General features: G+C 33.9%; 2 protein-coding genes across 2 annotated transcripts; both read left to right on the top strand.

Annotated features, from left to right (window-relative positions):
* The first annotated feature begins 5,407 nt into the window (after nt 1–5,407).
* Nucleotides 5,408–6,593, top strand: LOC117315220 (FMRFamide receptor-like). Its single transcript, XM_033869365.1, has one exon. It carries the CDS (start codon nt 5,416–5,418, stop codon nt 6,505–6,507), a length of 1,092 nt encoding a protein of 363 aa, XP_033725256.1. The 5' UTR covers nt 5,408–5,415; the 3' UTR covers nt 6,508–6,593.
* An 11,771-nt stretch (nt 6,594–18,364) lies between these two features.
* Nucleotides 18,365–19,619, top strand: LOC117315219 (FMRFamide receptor-like). The gene has a single exon (XM_033869363.1). The coding sequence runs from the start codon at nt 18,365–18,367 to the stop codon at nt 19,451–19,453; it is 1,089 nt and encodes a 362-aa protein (XP_033725254.1). The 3' UTR covers nt 19,454–19,619.
* The last annotated feature ends 1,156 nt before the right edge of the window (nt 19,620–20,775 follow it).

Below are 20,775 nucleotides of genomic sequence, written 5' to 3'. Positions count from 1 at the left end.
GCACAGATATCCCATTCTGATACTTCTATTAAAGTTTGTGTTATTTCCAATAGCAATATTCAATATAATTTCTGTTTTTGTATTGAGTTAACTAATAACATGGGTCCCCTCATCTTAAAAAAAACAAACTACAGACCCAAGGTGCATTAAATTATATCAACTTTAAAGGACTTGAATTGAAGATCCTTCTACCATGTGTAATATTTGATTCTACCATATATTTGGAATGGAATATAGAACATTTTGAACTGTTATTCAGTCACTTCAACTCATTTTTGGGCAAAACCACTTTGGACCGAGGACATGTACTTATAACATATGATTTGAAGATCTGTTTATAGAGAACTTTTAAAAGAAATTCACTTGTGCGCTTTTAAAAATAAAATATGAATCAACTTTGGGATTACATCAGTATATAATTATAATGTTCTGTCAATTTTGTAATATCTGGTTGAAAGTTTAAATTTAGTTATTTATATCAAAATTTTTTGAGTTGTCAAACTTTGAATTATCTTATATATTTTATTACTATAAAAACAAAGATTTTGACTTGGACCAGTGTTTTTGAGTTATCATAGTTCGAGTTAATTAATTTTGATTGTAAGTACATGTATTCTCTTGTCTCCACTAAAACAGAATTTGTAGCAAATTTAAGTTAAACCTACTAAAAGTCAACACCATGGACAATTACTCTCCTTTTGTAATTATGATTAATTACAAAATAATTATAGAAATTCTATAATCTTCCAGGCTTTGGAAATTAACAGCAGTTGTTTACAAGGTTTAAATCATATTACACTGTACATTTACATGTGTTCATAAACATTGTAATACATTTGGTTTAAATTTGGTTTACTTCATTTAAAGGGTGATTCCATCATTAGTTTAAATTCAAAGGTTAGGTCATCAAAATCAAACTTATTGGAAAATATGATTTTTTCCCAAATAGTAAATATTCGAATCTTTAATTTACATAAATCAAACAGTTTGACTCGCAGGGTAATTAACACAAGTTCTCCAAATTCTAAGTCCTAAAAATTCTTTATTCCTACCAAAATAACACTTTTTACTTGAAAGCCAGTCAGTATTTTTGTAGGATTCATCATTTTTCTGTACATTTTGGCATTGATTTATTTCCCTGTTCAAAAGTGGATTTCATCAGTAAAAAATGTACATGGTTCTGATATCTGAAAGAAGGAATGTCCCTCTAAATTGAGTCTCATTATATAATTAACTGCCAGGGTCATTTAAGAACATGCCAGGCATTGGAGAAGTGTTGGAACTTCAAACACCTAATTAGAACACACACAATAAAACAGTCCTTGTATGTTTTGACATTGAGTACAAAAGATTGTTTTAAATTTCCTTTTTACTAATTTCAGGCAATATTTTGTGAAATAAACAGTTACTATACTTAGCAATAGAAACCTGATCTATAATACTCTCAACAGTATAATATGACAATTATTTTATAAACATTGCAAAGAATTATTTTTCAGATAAATTTCATTTAAAATTCAATCATTATTCTTGGTACAACCTACATATGTGCCATGTTGATCTATGTTTATTTCTGCTGACTAAAGTAGACTAACTACACATGTACTAAGCCTGCATTTCATAAATGATAAAAATCTAGGGTTATCACATGGGCTTTATATAGGCCTACTATACTAGAATCTAGACTCGGACATTTTAAATGGTTACTAGCCCCATGTGCTGTAGATAATATAACCTTCTTCTAATTATAATAAACAATGCGAGTCAGACACATCGTATCATCTGTAACTAACAATAAAAAAGCTGGTAGAACTCTACGTAACCGATAGGCACTTGTTTCCTATGCATATACCTAGCCTAGTTGTCTTTCGGCATGTTATTGTTTACAATGCAAATCAAGTGCCTGTCGTAAGCCTAACGTTAACGCTGAGAAAATAAATCGACAAGGCGGCCTAAATATTTACGATAGAATCGATCATAACACAGTGTTATCGGCAAATGCCTACCTTTGATTAGATCAGACTGGAACCACATACAAAAATAATTACAAGGACCCTATACTGAGTTTAATTCCAACGTACTCGCATGTCTTGTTGTGTACAATGTATCGGTCAGACGTGAATGGAGACGATGACATTCGGTAATTCCCGATCGGTTACGGACGACATGATAAAAATAAAAGCGAAAACATACCGCTGTTTTGTTACTTAATTTTCATATGAGAACAAAAGTCATATATAACTAATGTTTAAACACTATAGTGAGACTTTGGTGTTGACATTGTTCAAGATTTTTGCCCATGGGAATACTACATCCGGTTTTGAGCCATTCCGGTACCGGTTTTTTGGACCATACGATTTTCTTTGTTCGTATGTATGGGAAGGGAGGCAACTCTTGTTGGAGGTACCGTTTTCCAGTATTTAGAGAGCTTCGCTCGGGCGCCTTCGGCGCCCTAGAGCTGCGCTCTTATCAATTACTATCCTACGAAATTTGTCACGTGGCATTAACATATTTAACTGTCGTTGCTCGGTACAGCAGTGATCATTTCTCCTGGAAGGCGGTTCTAAAAGCGGCTGATTAGAAGACTGAATATATAGAGAGAGCATTGAACAGCCTTAATCTTCTAAATCATTATCTACCCTCTTTGTTTAACCTCTGTTACGGTGTGTTTTTGATATACTTATATATTAATTGACAGATTTATCTCAGAACATATGCTAAGCCTTAATACAGTTCACTTATATCGACGAATTTTATTCATAAAACTTTGTCAGTTCCAGGTACTGTTTTGTTCGGATTTTAAAACGCAACGTTGAAAATTGAGCAATTTATTGGAAAGTATTTGTCTTTTACACCTGCACATCCAGTTTTTCGGTTTCCTTTTGATCCCCCTATTTCAGGTTTCGGTTTTTGTCGCTACGTGTCATCTTTCAAAATCCCGTTTTTATTTGAAGCATTGATTTAAAGAAATGAGCCGTAATTATTTTGCGGGTAACTCCGATCACTCTTCGGGTAAATTCAATCACTTGTCGGGTAACTTCCATCACTTGTCGGGAAACTTCGATCACTTGTCGGGTAACTTCGATCACTCGTCGGGAAACTTCGATCATTTGTCGGGTAACTTCGATCACTTGTCGGGTAACTTCGATCACTTGTCGGGTAACTTCGATCACTCGTCGGGTATTTTCAATCTAACTGTGGACGAACGTGTTTTCGTTTACGACTTTTATGTAAAAATTTAAAGACGATGAAATAGGAACTAAACCAAAAATCAAAATACACAGGTGAATTATACATTTTGTGTTAGGAATGCAAAGTATTCAAGTTTTTAAAGACATGCAAATAGAGTTCAGGCAACACGTCTCTTTTAATTACTTATTCCTATCTCCATTTAACTTCATACTGGATTCCATAGTCAAATAAACACATTGTATAAGCTTCCCATCAGACATTACACTTATAGACGTGTTGACTGACTCTTTTTGGTTTCATTTCAGCTTTCGTTTTGGGCTTCAACTGCTTCAACTTGAGAAAAGTTGCCATTACACTTTAAAGGTAAAAATGCGTGATGTCTGGGTCCGCCCTAGCTCAGTCGGTCAAATAAAATGCCCGTCACAGGTGAAGATCCTAGGTGCGTGGTTCGACTTAACAGTTTAAGTCTCTCAGGAAGCTGAGAAAAGCGACAGTCTGTCCTATCGTGGTTATGCCCTAGGACAAGACTCTACTTACCCCGATTGCTCTGGATGACATGCCAAAAGTGTAGTTTTTGATCTCCGTATAAAAAGCATGTCAAAAATGTAGATTTCTATATCCGTATTAAAACATTCCAAAAGTGTAGTTTTTGATCTCCGTATAAAAAGCATGTCAAAAATGTAGTTTTCGATCTCCGTATTAAAACATTCCAAAAGTGTAGTTTCTATCTCCGTATTAAAACATGCCAAAAGTGTAGTTTTCGACCTCCATATTAAAAAGCATGTCAAAAGTGTAGTTTTTTATCCCCGTAATAAAACAGGCCAAAAGTGTAGTTTTTTTATCTCCGTATTAAAACATTCCAAAGATGTAGTTTTCGATCTCCGTATAAAAAGCATCCCAAAAGTGTAGTTTTTTTATCTCCGTATTAAAACATACCAAAAGTTTTAGATCTCCGTATTAAAACTGACCAAAAGTGTAGTTTTCTATCTCCGTATTAAAACATGCCAAAAGTGTAGTTTTTGATCTCCGTATTAAAACATGCCAAAAGTGTAGTTTTCTATGTGCATATTAAAACATGCCAAAAGTGTCGTTTTCGATCTCTGTATTAAAACATGCCAAAAGTGTCGTTTTCGATCTCCGTATTAAAACATTCCAAAAGTGTAGTTTTATATCTCCGTATTAAAACATTCCAAAAGTGTAGTTTTATATCTCCGTATTAAAACATTCCAAAAGTGTAGTTTTTGATATCCGTATAAAAGGATGCCAAAAGTGTGGTTTTCGATCTCCGTATCAAAATCTGATACAGATTTTTCCAATAACGTAATAAGAGTGACTGTAATTGAGTGTTGGTAAAGGTAGCCTTTTAAATAAGTGGGTTTGTTTCAAAATATGGCTGAAATACAACAAGTCAAGAGAAAAATACATTGCTTAGATTGTGAGAAACACTTGTACACGATCGATTTGTCAAAATACTTATACAATTGAATATCTAGTTGGCAAGAGACCTGTGTTTATCACTGTATTTTTCCCTTGAGACAGGTAAATTCATGATTTTCAAAAATGTAGAAACCCGGTCTTATTTCGATTTTTCATTTCTTTCTGTTCCCAATCCACTTCTAATATCCATGCATGACATTTCAGAATACAAATATAATTTAATATCTTAATTGGACATGTTAACCCTGACTCGGTAATTACATATATACTATATACATTCTTATATAAATTCCATTAGCGGGGCTTGAAAGTTCTCTGCAATGGGAGTCCATTTTGAAATATGAAACAACCAATGCATCAGAACTACAATATGTGTTGTTGTTTTTTACGGGTTTTTTTCATAAAGATCTCAAAATCCAAAATGGCTGCCTGTCGGCCATTTTGTTTTTTCTTATCAAAAATCAGTACCAAATAAAACATTCAAGCAGCAAAATAATAATTTGTAGAAAACACAATCAAAAATCTGCCGAGTGTGACTTTATATATTGAGAAACCTGACATCTTCATTATGAAATATTCTTTAGGGTGGTAGGTATGATATTGCTTCATAGCTATCCACATATCAACAATCCACATATAGACTTCGCTTCAGGCTTTGCCTGTTTCATATTTATTTATTTATTTAGGTGCCATTTAAGTGTAATACGAAGTTCTCACCACAATTACAAATTTGAACAGATGTAAGTAGCATGCTTTTTTCTTTTTGTTTCAGGGTCCACTTTAATCATGGAAAATTTTACGTTACCACAAAACATCAGAAGTATGACCAAATGCAATTCTTTCCTGTGGAACTCTTCTTCGACATCTATCCAAGACGCAACTATTGACAACAACACATCACTGTGTAACTTTACGTCGGCAGCCAACCAGTCTGTCATAACCGAGATTGATTACGGAGCCTCATGGGTGTATTTCTACCTTATCCCAATTATTTCATCGTTTGGCCTTATCGGGAACACGCTGTCCTTTATAGTGGTGATCCAGCTGTCTAGAGTCTCGTCGTTCTACCTCTATCTAGCGGTGCTGGCCCTGTCTGATAGTGTAGTTTTAATACTTTTGGGGTTCCTATATTATATTGACCCCAGTGTATTCTTGTCGGCACATAAAGATACACCACGTAATTATTACTCTCCTTTTTATATATGTTATATCATATTCTCTCAGTATTCTTCCTGGATCATAGTTGCCCTAAGTGTCGATCGATATATTGCCGTCTGTCATCCATTGAAAGTCAAAACATTTTGTACCCGAAAAAGGGCGATCACCACTACAATGTGTATATTCCTGGCAATCTTTGCCCTCGACTTTCCGTTGTTTTGTTTCAAATGGAATGATGATAACACTTCTTGCCTCTTTCCAGCGAAATCTATTCACTTTACTGCGGAATATTTTAATATAATCGATCTACCTACCTACGCGATGGTACCCGTTGCTATTATATTGGTACTAAGTATACTAATTATCCGAGGTCTTTATATTGCTAATAAACGTAGACAACACTTATCAAACAACTTGACATCAGGCAGAATGAAGATAAAGTCTTCAACGTTGAAAACAATGGTATTACTGATGGCTACCGTGCTGATATTCTTCATGACGTCACTTCCTGTGATATGCGTAATGACCTATACCCTAGCTGCTGACGTAGGATTTACAGTTTTTATGCATTCCAATCCATACATCATATGTATGATTGACGTTTTATCTGCCCTGAATCATGCTGCTAATTTCGCACTCTATGGTCTGACAGGGACAACTTTTAGGGAAGAATTACTAAAACTGTTTTGTCGGTGCCGTTTCAGGGGGGTGACAGGTTGATGGTAGCATTCAACTGTTTACACTAAAAACATAGCTTAATTTTTTCATCGATTCAAATTTTCCATGTTTTAACAAAAGTATCGAGACAGGCGTTAATCAATAACTGAGGCCACCGGCTATAGGTTGGTTTTACAAAATGACTACACTTAATTTTCAAAAACTAAATTAAATGCATTTCATGCAAAACACGAAAAAGATATTAATGTAAGTTTTTCAAAAAAAATATCAAAAAGTAATCCCTTTTATGCAGCATTTAGTGAAATTCTTTACAAATAATGTAGAATTTTTGGTGAAACCATTTGATTGTGGAATTGTATAAATAGCTTGAGTATTTACTAGTGGAAATAATTTTGTTGATTGAGATTCAGAACTATACACTCACATGGTAAGCCTATTGTTTCTCTCTAATCTCTTTTGCATGTTTTGTTTTGTTTTCTATTGTTTTAGGTCATTAAGAGCCAAACAACAATAGAAAAAGACATTCACAAAACATTAATATATCAAAGTATTGTGTAGGAAATTACATGTAAAGGTTTTCGTAAAATGTATAAAAGAGTACAGAAACATTAATACATTAATCAAAGTTCTATCTCGGAGGACTTGACTACCAGGAAGGACACGTATCAGGGTAAAGTTTGGGGTTCATACTGTAGTATTGTGAATAAGGTTTGTAGGTCATATTTTAGTGATGTTTATTAGGTTGGTGGGTCATACTGTAGTGTTGATCAGGTTGATCGGCCATATTGTAGTGTTTTGTATAAATTTTGAGGGTCATACTGTAATGTTATGCATAAGGTTTGGGGGTCATACTGTTATGTTATGTATAAGGTTTGGGGTTCATACTGTAATGTTATGTATAAGGTTTAGGGGTGATACTGTAATGTTATGTATAAGATTTGGGTGTATAATGTTGGTGGGCTATACTGTAGTGTTGTGTATATGGTTGGTGGGTCATAATGTAGTGTTGAGTATAAGGTTGGTGGGTTATACTGTAGTGTTGAGTATAAGGTTGGTGGGTTATACTGTAGTGAGGTGTATAAGGTTGGTAGGTCAAACTGTAGTGTTGTGTATAAGGTTGGTGGGTCATAATGTAGTGTTGTGTATAAGGTTGGTGGGTCATACTGTAGTGTTGTGTATAATGTTGGTGGGTTATATTGTAGTGTTGTGCATAATGTTGGTGGGTTATACTGTAGTGTTGTGTATAAGGTTGGTAGGTCATACTGTAGTGATGTGTATAAGGTTGGTGGGTCATACTGTAGTGATGTGTATAAGGTTGGTGGGTCATACTGTAGTGTTGTGTATCAGGTTTGTAGGTCATAATGTAGTGTTGCGTATACTGTTGGTGGGTTATACTGTAGTGAGGTGTATAAGGTTGGTAGGTCCTATTGTAGTGATGTGTATAAGGTTGGTAGGTCATACTGTAGTGATGTGTATAATGTTGGTAGGTCATACTGTAGTGAGGTGTATAAGGTTGGTGGGTCATACTGTAGTGATGTGTATAAGGTTGGTGGGTCATACTGTAATGTTGTGTATAAGGTTGGTGGGTCATACTGTAATGTTGTGTATCAGGTTTGTAGGTCATAATGTAGTGTTGCGTATACTGTTGGTGGGTTATACTGTAGTGTTGTGTATACTGTTGGTGGGTTATACTGTAGTGTTGTGTATAAGGTGGGTGGGTCATACTGTAGTGTTGTGTATAAGGTCGGTGGGTCCTATTGTAGTATATTGTGTATAAGGTTAATGGTCATACTGTAGTGTTGTTTATTAAGTTGATGTTGCATACTGTATTTTTATATACATTGTGATTTTCATGAAGAATAAATACCTTTTTAAACTGTATATTAGTATTGCTTATAGTTCTTCAACACAAGTGTATAAGAAAACATGTTTCAAACAAAATCATCATAGAATTAACAGAGAACACGTCTTCACAGAAAATGTCACACGAAAGTACAATGCACTTACGTTGTATACAGAACCCAGACATGTATACACCGCGTTCAATATGTACATCAGGGCCCTGGTGTTCAAAAGGTGATTGGGCTAATTACAGTGTAAAAAATAAATGTTTATATCCTGAACAAATCATTTCTGGTAAAACTAACTTGACAAAATTTGAAAGGACTATAGCACTTGTCAGTCTCTTCTAATCTGCCTATTTCAAGGAATACACACCCTCGGGTTTTGAGGTAAAGACGAAATGAGATTTTCACTGGTCAAGTGATTAAGCTAAACACCTTTTGAACAGCTAGGCCCAATTGTTTTGAATGTGGTCAAGTACTACATTTGATCTTTCACATTGACCAATGATCACTCAAATCCAAGCAGGTGTGGCTCTTAAAATATTGTATACAAGGTTATAACAGTCGACCGCATACGGACGCACACACTTTAAAATTCCCTTTTAGTTCATAAAAAACTCTTTTCAAAATATTCGCTCCACCAGTGAAATACATTTGGTATTACTGAAGACACTATTACATTTTCTGTTTATTACATTTTCATAACAAAATATACCGGGTCAGCTTTATTTTTCTTAATCGTCGAGGGTACGGAGAATGAATAATTTTCGATATTTCACTGGTGAATTTGTAATAAAGAGAGTTGCTCGCGTCATTAATACAAATACTACAATATATGATTTGCAGTCAACAAGTATAAATAGTATAACAATCATGACCCACGTTGGGCTATGTACGCATTCTTGTCTCTGTACAATAAAATGTTCATCTCGCCCATGAAAAACAGTCCTCTTCGTCAGCCATGCAGGTCCGACTTTTCTTTTGTGGTTCAAAGAGCTTCTTGATAATCTGAAATACAGGATGGATAGCCACTCTGATCGCACAAGGTAGGGATAATAAAGAAAAAATGTGTAGTCTGGAGTTTGGTTAGAATTTATACAAGAGTTGAGGTCAATTGTATGATTTGTATAATTATAGATCAGTCATCAAGGCTATTCAAGCATAACCGAAAAGCATCATTTGGTGTCAAAATGTTCTTTTCCCTGCATATGTAGCGGTCGAATTGTTTAGTTACCATTTAATCTTTCTTTGTTGGCTTAAGCTTTACCGCTTAACGCTTAAAATTACCATTAACATATATGGTGTACCACATTGCATATTACATATACTAATACACATACTATTACATTTCAAAATATCTCATTAATTTTATAGATGGCATTAAATACAGAACACAAACATACTACTGGGGAGTTTATTATCCATCACATCCTACACAATGTATCCTGCCCAATTCTATCCTTTGTCATTGTAATGAAGTTTAGCGTCTGAGGTGTTGCTTAGTCAGCAGGCTCTTTGGACCCTCGTTGTTTCTTTTTAGGAGGTGACTTGCCTGACATCGTGAGTTGTTAATTTGTGCTACAGCTTATATATAAACACCATATTTTGGTCCACACATGCATTATTTGATACAACTGCACATAAGTACATACCAATATACAACTGAAGAAAAACTTCTCTGTTTATGTCGGTCAAGGGAATGTTTATCAATATCACTCCATAAGATGTCATAGACATTAAAATTAAATTGATTAGTAAGACGTTCATAAACCCGGTGAGGTTTAATCTGATGAATCTTGTTTCATGTAATAAATAATTTGTTTAAGCTTAAAACAACAATGACCTGTAAGCCACAGAAAGACTGGTGATAAATAGTTTGTGATTGAGATGGATCCCTCTCAGAGTATCTACATGTTTATCACCGGAAATGATATGGGACACATGATTAATAATTCCAGTTAAATTATTTTTTTCTGTATTACAATGAAATCCACAACTCTGATTGGTCGCAAGAGGAAAATGAAACATTTGCTATACCCGAGTGTAAAAGTTAAAGGTATGCCAAAATGTACATCAATTAAATATATATATAGTGACATATGTGTAAACATATCAGTAATACATTGATTGGTTTGACTAATGATAACAATGGATAATATGTAAAAGTATATTGATATTTCCTATCATATTGATATGTTCCTCGTCTTTTCCATAGGGTTCCCGTGCTTTATACAAGAATATGGATCAATGTTCTTGTTGATTGGTCCAGTGGCTGGCTAAACGAATTCTGACTGGTTGACACTTTGATGACCATATACATGCATAGCGGGCTGACCCCTTGTGAGTCCAACCCTGGGGAATTTCTACCACGCACAGTAGACATGACCACTGAATGATGAGGATATTAACATCATATTTGCAATAAATAACGAATAATGGAATAGAAATGAACACTCTGACAAAAGTCTATCTATTCTAGCAGTATGAATTATATTTATTTTATTTCAATCTATGTTATAGTACTATTAGATCAACCAAATGGAAAGTCTTTCTTCAATCTAGCCATACTACATCGTATCATTATCAATGCACGATAACCAGTCATTTCAGTTATATTCTGTTTTTTACTGGTTTTGAATCGAATAACTCTTTCAACTGAAGATAAAAAGTATCTTCTACAATGGCCTGATTTCCGGCATTTTCGAGATTTCTGGCTTCCCAAAAGAATGCCAATTAACTGATCCACAGCAGTCTTCTAAACATATCTGTTATAACATTCACAAATTCTTAAGCCATGATCATTATCAACCGAACAAGACAAAGGAGTCAATCTTCTTTTGTATTGTTTTTTTAATGAGAGATGTCTTCAACATGGAATTCTTTGTTATCACAGTAATGACCTGTTTCCATTGTCCTCTTCGTCTATTTTTTATTATCATATTTTCTTTATATCTATACATATACAAAACATACCATATGCGTAATTAAAGATGATAGGAAATTTATCACGTGACATTAACATATTTAACTGTCGTTGTTAGGTACAACCTTTATTATTTCTCCTAGAAGCGATTCGAAAAGCGACTGATTAGAAGACGGATTGTATAATATAACACTAAGTAGTCTAAAACTCCTAAATCATCTGTAACGGTGAGTTTTATATATTTATATTCATATATTAATCGATACGTTAACTATGATCGCAGAACATATGCTAAATCTGTAAACATGAATTTTATGTATTTCTTCATAGGAAAAAAGTTTCACCGCAACAAAGAATGGTTTATAATTTCAAGAAAATCTCTTTCGTAAAATCCTTTGACATTGCAGGTAGTAGAAAATTCTTGGTTGATTTTTCAGTCCCCGTTGTTGATAGTTTGCTTGGTTTTGTTTTAATTATTTCGAAAAGTGACACGATTCATGATACTTCAGTTTCTTTTGAAATACAATTTTAAAAATTGTGCAATTTATTGAAAAGGATTTAATTATCATAAGTCATTGGCATCTACCAATCTTGATTTTGGAATTCCTTTTGATTTATTTCCTATCATTAACACTTTACTTTAAACTTGTATTATATATTATACAATGTATATATTATATCATATTTTGCATGTCCCATCAACTACAATTAATGACAAGCGGATGACAGCCTTAGAAAATGTAATTCATTTTATAACATTTTTGGATGTCATATAAATAGAGGTTACCCAACGAGAGGAGATTGTTTATCATTTTTATCCAACTCGAGTTCTTTATCCCATAACTTCTTTACTTACAAATGTAAGCTGGTCAAGTTCAAATTCTCCCAACGTAGCAACTAAATTCCGTGAACCAAATCACTACGCGACAAAATATACTTCGTTATGAACGAAAGCTAATCGTATTTTAGATGCACGACTGATATCCTCTGTACTATATTTATAAATGATAAAATTTTACAAAACAAAACATTAGTTTGACAATCCTTGTGTCTGTGTGAATTATTAATCTGTAACTTTAAATGACTCCGCTTTAATATATTCGAGGACGACACTGTCATCGCGAAGTCGAACGTCACCGCTGAATATTAGACTAATCTTTATCAAATTTAATTATCGGTCCTTTCCTGGATTTTGTAGGTATGTTATTACTGGTTATTGTGATGTTAAATGTTCATTCTGAAAAAGTGTTTATTCGTTGATTTGTTTTTTTTCTGTTGCTACAATATCCGTACCGAATGACACCGAACTTAGAGCTAATACTGTACCAGGAAACGGGAAGCTCTAGGCTTAGGCCTACGTTAGATGCCGCGACCGTTTCATTTAAATGACCACGATTAGGGCCAGCGATTTAACCATTTTGTTTTTCATTGTTCATTGTCAAGAATCAAGGGGGTGTCAGTCGAGTTGATAATGAAATCATTATTATCATAAAACAATATATTTACAGAATGAGATGTTTACATAACTCACTAAGTATAAACGCGCTCATCAATATAATTAAGAATAATTACATGATTCAAAAATACATTGCTAATAGTAAGGGTGAAAATGCTAAACGCAAATTTGAAAATGAATGGAACAAATAAAATAGACTTATAATGCTGTAACTTGTATATATATATATATATATATTTTAGAATATCTCCAAAAGCCTTTTACATAGCTGATAATTCCATAATTGAAAAAAAGATTATAAATATAAATACTCTCTCTCTCTCTCATACAGAGTGAGTGAATAAAGGCTTTAAAAATATTCGTTTTCTTTATTTTTTTATTTCTATCTTATTTTCCCCCTTTATTCCACTACTTGTCCATATGCATGTAAACATGTTTCCTAGAATATATTATTCAAATGTATAATGTGTTTGTCAGGGTGTACATGTGTGTAAGGGTGTAGATGTATGTAAGGGTGTATATGTATGTTAGAGTATATATTCATGTGAAGAAGTGGGTATATGAGGGTGTGCATGGGTGTGTATGTGTATGTGATGGTGAAATTTATATACATGTTGTAAAGAAATGATACATGTGTAATTGTGAGTGTGTAATGATGCAATGTATTTACAGTACAGAAATTTTAACTATTTAGTTTTCTCTGCATTTAATGTTTTTGTGTGGGACATATGGATATGTGTGTGTATAAATGTGTGTATGTGATTAATGTTTAATTACGGTCTTTTGAATATCTTTGATTTATACAAATTCAGTAAACTAATTGATTGCGTTTATACAAGCCTTGGTACGTGTGTGTGTGTATGTGTGAGAAAGTTATGTATTGTACATTTTTTATGATGAAAAAACTGAATAAAAAGTAAATTATGAAAAAAAAGAATCAAGGGGGTGTCAGGTTATTGTTCGATATACTGTAGGCCTAATCGATGCAATATCTCGTTTCCATGCGTCGTCTATTTTAACATCATCAAATTATATATTTCGTACGACTCAAACCCCAGATTAGTAGACATTACATGAGGACAACCAGTTATGCTAATGTTGACCACCGTCAAATCCACAAAACGTGTCCATGTTGATCTTTTGAAGACAGACGACAAAAAAAATTATTGATAGTAGTAAAAGAATTTTTCAACCGATTTCTTTGATACTTAATAGACTTTCTACACTTTCGGTCATCGAGACGGAACAATATACCCCGTCAAATTTCGTATAGTGTTACATTTCTATTTGCTCTGCATTGTCACTCCGTGATCTTACCAAACAAAATACAAAGTTACCAGATAACACTGTTACAGGTTGATTGTGAGAAAAACTTTGAAACATTGAGCTGCTTTCTTTTGAAAATTAATTTCTATTCCATAATTATCATAGTATTGTAGCAACTCAATCATAACGCACTTCAGTTTTCTGCGATCCTGTGAGAATGATAGAATAACTCACGAAATAAGGTTGTTCAATCCTTTAGTATGACTGCAGACGGCGTATATTGTTAGTGTGCCGTCTTCGTGTTCTTTATCGAACTGGTACTATCTTGGAGGAAGTAGACTATTTTATAATAAATGACTTTTTCCCATTGTCTTCGTCATGTATTTGTATTATTATATTTTCTTCATTTGTCATACACATACACAATAAAACAAATACACATGAAAAAGGTTATAAGGAATATCAATTACTATCCTACGAATTTTATCACGTGACATTAACATATTTAACTGTCGTTGCTCGGTAGAGCAGTGATCATTTCTCCTGGAAGGCGGTTCTAAAAGCGGCTGATTAGAAGACTGAATATTTATAGAGAGTATTGAACAGCCTTAAACTTCTAAATAATTATCTACCCTCTTTGTTTAACCTCTGTTACGGTGTGTTTTTGATATACTTATATATTAATTGACAGATTTATCTCAGAACATATGCTAAGCCTTTATACAGTTCACTTATATCGACGAAATTATTCATAAAAAGTTGTCAGTTCCAGGTACTGTTTTGTTCGGATTTAAAAACGCAATGTTGAAAATTGAGCAATTTATTGGAAAGTATTTGTCTTTTACACCTGCACATCCAGTTTTTCGGTTTCCTTTTGATCTATTTCAGGTTTAGGTTTTTGTCGCTACGTGTCATCTTTCAAAATCCCGTTTTAATTTGTAGCATTGATTTAAAGAAATGAGCCGTAATTATTTTGCGGGTAACTCCGATCACTCTTCGGGTAAATTCGATCACTTGTCGGGAAACTTCGATCATTTGTCGGGTAACTTCGATCACTTGACGGGTAACTTCGATCACTCGTCGGGTAACTTCGATCACTCGTCGGGTAACTTCGATCGCTCGTCGGGTATTTTCAATCTAACTGTGGACGAACGTGTTTTCGTTTACGACTTTTATGTAAAAATTTAAAGACGATGAAATAGGAACTAAACCAAAAATCAAAATACACAGGTGAATTATACATTTTGTGTTAGGAATGCAAAGTATTCAAGTTTTTAAAGACATGCAAATAGAGTTCAGGCAACACGTCTCTTTTAATTACTTATTCCTATCTCCATTTAACTTCATACTGGATTCCATAGTCAAATAAACACATTGTATAAGCTTTCCATCAGACATTGCACTGATAGACGTGTTGACTGACTCTTTTTTGTTTCATTTCAGCTTTCGTTTTGGGCTTCAACTGCTTCAACTTGAGAAAAGTTGCCATTACACTTTAAAGGTAAAAATGCGTGATTTTGTCTTGTCTTGTCTTGTCAAGTATGTACCCACCCATTTCTAGCTGCTGGTAGCTCTGGTGTTGCATTCAAATGACTTATATTGATCAAGTATAATATGTACATCATTCTGTAATTTCAAAGGATAGATCCCTTGTTCATGTCTCACTATTTAATCACCATTTTTATATCAAAATTGAATTTCGATGTTAATGAAAATGGCCTTCTTGTTGATAGCAAGCATATATTCTGATATCATAAACGTTTTTCTACAAAAAAAATAACTAATTCTTGAAATAAAAAAATCACAGAGAAAAAGAAAAAAAAAAGTTATGCATGAAGTAAAAAATCTCTTTTTTAATATCGCCCCTCAGCAAAAACCCCGAACCCTATGCACTGTACGGTGTAACCTTACTTTGTTCTGATATCTATATCGGTAATATTGTAGTTTTCATATATTGTTATAGAAAAATGATTCATTTTGTAATTGAGATCATATACACTTTATAAATATAGGTCTCAACCATCGAAGTCACCCGCATACAGATTCATGTAATTACTAATAGCGAAAGAATATATATATATACAATTCGTAAGTAAAATATTTGAATATTCCATTATATTTTCAAAAATATCCATTGGCTCTCTACGATGTTAAACTTAATAGCATTAAAAAAAACTGTCACAGTCAGAGTGATTATCGTCGTCTTGAATCAATATTGCCATGTGGTGAGTTTCATTTTTCCGGGTATTACGGCTTTCCTCCACATTCAAAACCTGCACGTCCTTAAATGACCCTTGCTGTTAATAGGACGTTAAACAAAATAAACTAAAATCATTTTTATATTCATGAAGATTCCAAGTTTAATATAGTTATATGAACGCGTAATGGTAGTGTACGAGAGAAAAAGTAAAGGTATCAAATTTACCCGCATGATTGAAGTAACTCGACATTCCCCGAGTGTGAACAAGATTCAGAAAAAAACATATGTACATAATTCAATCTGATTAACTAATTAAAGATAATCTGATCAACATCTTTGAATTCATTTCTATATCAAAGGGTCATAACATAAATCACATGATATCAGAGAGAGAGGTTGCGTTCAGTCAAATTGATACCTTAAATTTAAAATTATCATTATGATGTCTGGGTCCGCCCTAGCTCAGTCGGTCAAATAAAATGCCCGTCACAGGTGAAGATCCTAGGTGCGTGGTTCGACTTAACAGTTTAAGTCTCTCAGGAAGCTGAGAAAAGCGACAGTTTGTCCTATCGTGGTTATGCCCTAGGACAAGACTCTACTTACCCCGATTGCTCTGGATGACATGCCAAAAGTGTAGTTTTTGATCTCCGTATAAAAAGCATGTCAAAAATGTAGTTTTCCATATCAGTATTAAAACATTCCAAAAGTGTAGTTCTTGATCTCCGTATAAAAAGCATGTCAAAAATGTAGTTTTCGATCTCCGTATTAAAACATTCCAAAAGTGTAGTTTCTATCTCCGTATTAAAACATGCCAAAAATGTAGTTTTCGACCTCCATATTAAAAAGCATGTCAAAAGTGCAGTTTTTTATTCCCGTAATAAAACAGGCCAAAAGTGTAGTTTTTTTTATCTCCGTATTAAAACATTCCAAAGATGTAGTTTTCGATCTCCGTATAAAAAGCATGCCAAAAGTGTAGTTTTTTTTATCTCCGTATTAAAACATACCAAAAGTTTTAGATCTCCGTATTAAAACTGACCAAAAGTGTAGTTTTCTATCTCCGTATTAAAACATTCCAAAAGTGTAGTTTTTGATCTCCGTATTAAAACATGCCAAAAGTGTAGTTTTCGATCTCTGTATTAAAACATGCCAAAAGTGTCGTTTTCGATCTCTGTATTAAAACATTCCAAAAGTGTAGTTTTATATCTCCGTATTAAAACATTCCAAAAGTGTAGTTTTATATCTCCGTATTAAAACATTCCAAAAGTGTAGTTTTTGATCTCCGTATAAAAAGCATGTCAAAAGTGTAGTTTTCGATCTCCGTATAAAAGGATGCCAAAAGTGTGGTTTTCGATCTCCGTATCAAAATCTGATACAGATTTTTCCAATAACGTAATAAGAGTGACTGTAATTTAGTGTTGGTAAAGGTAGCCTTTTAGATAAGTGGGTTTGTTTTAAAATATGGCTGAAATACAACAAGTCAAGAGAAAAATACATTGCTTAGATTGTGAGAAACACTTGTACAGACAGGTAAATTCATGATTTTCAAAAATGTAGAAACCCGGTCTTATTTCGATATTTCATTTCTTTCTGTTCCCAATCCACTTTTAATATCCATGCATGACATTTCAGAATACAAATATAATTGAATATCTTAATTGGACATGTTAACCCTGACTCGTTAATTACATATATACTATATACATTCTTATATCAATTCCATTAGCGGGGCTTGAAAGTTCTCTGCAATGGGAGTCCATTTTGAAATATGAAACAACCAATGCATCAGAACTACAATATGTGTTGTTGTTTTTTACGGGTTTTTTTCATAAAGATCTCAAAATCCAAAATGGCGGCCTGTCGGCCATTTTGTTTTTCTTATCAAAAATCAGTACCAAATAAAACATTCAAGCAGCAAAATAATAATTTGTAGAAAACACAATCAAAAATCTGCCGAGTGTGACTTTATATATTGAGAAACCTGACATCTTCATTATGAAATATTCTTTAGGGTGGTAGGTATGATATTGCTTCATAGCTATCCACATATCAACAATCCACATATAGACTTCGCTTCAGGCTTTGCCTGTTTCATATTTATTTATTTATTTAGGCGCCATTTAAGTGTAATACGAAGTTCTCACCACAATTACAAATTTGAACAGATGTAAGTAACATGCTTTTTTCTTTTTGTTTCAGGGTCCACTTTAATCATGGCAAATTTTACGTTACCACAAAACATCAGAAGTATGACCAAATGCAATTCTTTCCTGTGGAACTCTTCGATATCTATCCAAGACGCAACTATTGACAACAACACATCACTGTGTAACTTTACGTCGGCAGCCAACTGGTCTGTCATAACCGAGATTGATTACGGAGCCTCATGGGTGTATTTCTACCTTATCCCGATTATTTCATCGTTTGGCCTTATCGGGAACACGCTGTCCTTTATAGTGGTGATCCAGCTGTCTAGAGTCTCGTCGTTCTACCTCTATCTAGCGGTGCTGGCCCTGTCTGATAGTGTAGTTTTAATACTTTTGGGGTTCCTATATTATATTGACACCAGTGTATTCTTGTCGGCACATAAAGATACACCACGTAATTATTACTCTCCTTTTTATATATGTTATATCATATTCTCTCAGTATTCTTCCTGGATCATAGTTGCCCTAAGTGTCGATCGATATATTGCCGTCTGTCATCCATTGAAAGTCAAAACATTCTGTACCAGAAAAAGGGCGATCACCACTACAATGTGTATATTCCTGGCAATCTTTGCCCTCGACTTTCCGTTGTTTTGTTTCAAATGGAATGATGATAACACTTCTTGCCTTTTTCCAGCGAAATCTATTCACTTTACTGCGGAATATTTTAATATAATCGATCTACCTACCTACGCGATGGTACCCGTTGCTATTATATTGGTACTAAGTATACTAATTATCCGAGGTCTTTATATTGCTAATAAACGTAGACAACACTTATCAAACAACTTGACATCAGGCAGAATGAAGATAAAGTCTTCAACGTTGAAAACAATGGTATTACTGATGGCTACCGTGCTGATATTCTTCATGACGTCACTTCCTGTGATATGCGTAATGACCTATACCCTAGCTGCTGACGTAGGATTTACAGTTTTTATGCATTCCAATCCATACATCATATGTATGATTGACGTTTTATCTGCCCTGAATCATGCTGCTAATTTCGCACTCTATGGTCTGACAGGGACAACTTTTAGGGAAGAATTACTAAAACTGTTTTGTCGGTCCCGTTTCAGGGGGGTGACAGGTTGATGGTAGCATTCAACTGTTTACACTAAAAACATAGCTTAATTTTTTCATCGATTCAAATTTCCCATGTTTTAACAAAAGTATCGAGACAGGCGTTAATCAATAACTGAGGCCAACGGCTATAGGTTTTACAAAATGACTACACTTAATTTTCAAAAACTAAATTAAATGCATTTCATGCAAAACACGGAAAAGATATTAATGTAAGTTTTTCAAAACAAATATCAAAAAGTAATCCCTTTTATGCAGTATTTAGTGAAATTCTTTACAAATAATGTAGAATTTTGGGTGAAACCATTTGATTGTGGAATTGTATAAATAGCTTGAGTATTTACTAGTGGAAATAATTTTGTTGATTGAGATTCAGAACTATACACTCACATGGTAAGCCTATTGTTTCTCTCTAATCTCTTTTGCATGTTTTGTTTTGTTTTCTATTGTTTTAGGTCATTAAGAGCCAAACAACAATAGAAAAAGACATTCACAAAACATTAATATATCAAAGTATTGTGTAGGAAATTACATGTAAAGGTTTTCGTAAAATGTATAAAAGAGTACAGAAACATTAATACATTAATCAAAGTTCTATCTCGGAGGACTTGACTACCAGGAAGGACACGTATCAGGGTAAAGTTTGGGGTTCATACTGTAGTATTGTGAATAAGGTTTGTAGGTCATATTTTAGTGATGTTTATTAGGTTGGTGGGTCATACTGTAGTGTTGTGTATCATGCTGATCGGTCATATTGTAGTGTTTTGTATAAATTTTGGGGGTCATACTGTAATGTTATGTATAAGGTTTGGGGGTCATACTGTTCAGTTATGTATAAGGTTTAGGGGTCATACTGTAATGTTATGTATAAGGTTTCGGGGTCATACTGTAAAGTTATGTATAAGGTTTAGTGGTGATACTGTTATGTTATGTATAAGGTTTGGGGGTCATACTGTAATGTTATGTGTAATGTTATGTATAAGATTTGGGTGTATAATGTTGGTGGGCTATACTGTAGTGTTGTGTATAAGTTGGTGGGTCATAATGTAGTGTTGAGTATAAGGTTGGTGGGTTATACTGTAGTGATGTGTATAATGTTGGTGGGTTATACTGTAGTGTTGTCTATAAGGTTGGTGGGTCCTATTGTAGTGTTGTGTATAAGGTTGGTGGGTCATACTGTAGTGTTGTGCATCAGGTTTGTAGGTCATAATGTAATGTTGCGTATACTGTTGGTGGGTTATTCTGTAGTGATGTTAATAAGGCTGGTAGGTCATACTGTAGTGATGTGTATAAGGTTGGTGGGTCATACTGTAGGGATGTGTATAAGGTGGGTG

Source organism: Pecten maximus, chromosome 17, assembly GCF_902652985.1.
Source record: "Pecten maximus chromosome 17, xPecMax1.1, whole genome shotgun sequence".
In the NCBI taxonomy this organism is placed as follows: Eukaryota; Metazoa; Mollusca; class Bivalvia; order Pectinida; family Pectinidae; genus Pecten; species Pecten maximus.
Note: the sequence above shows the minus strand (reverse complement) of the source record. Positions and strands in the feature narration are given on the sequence as shown.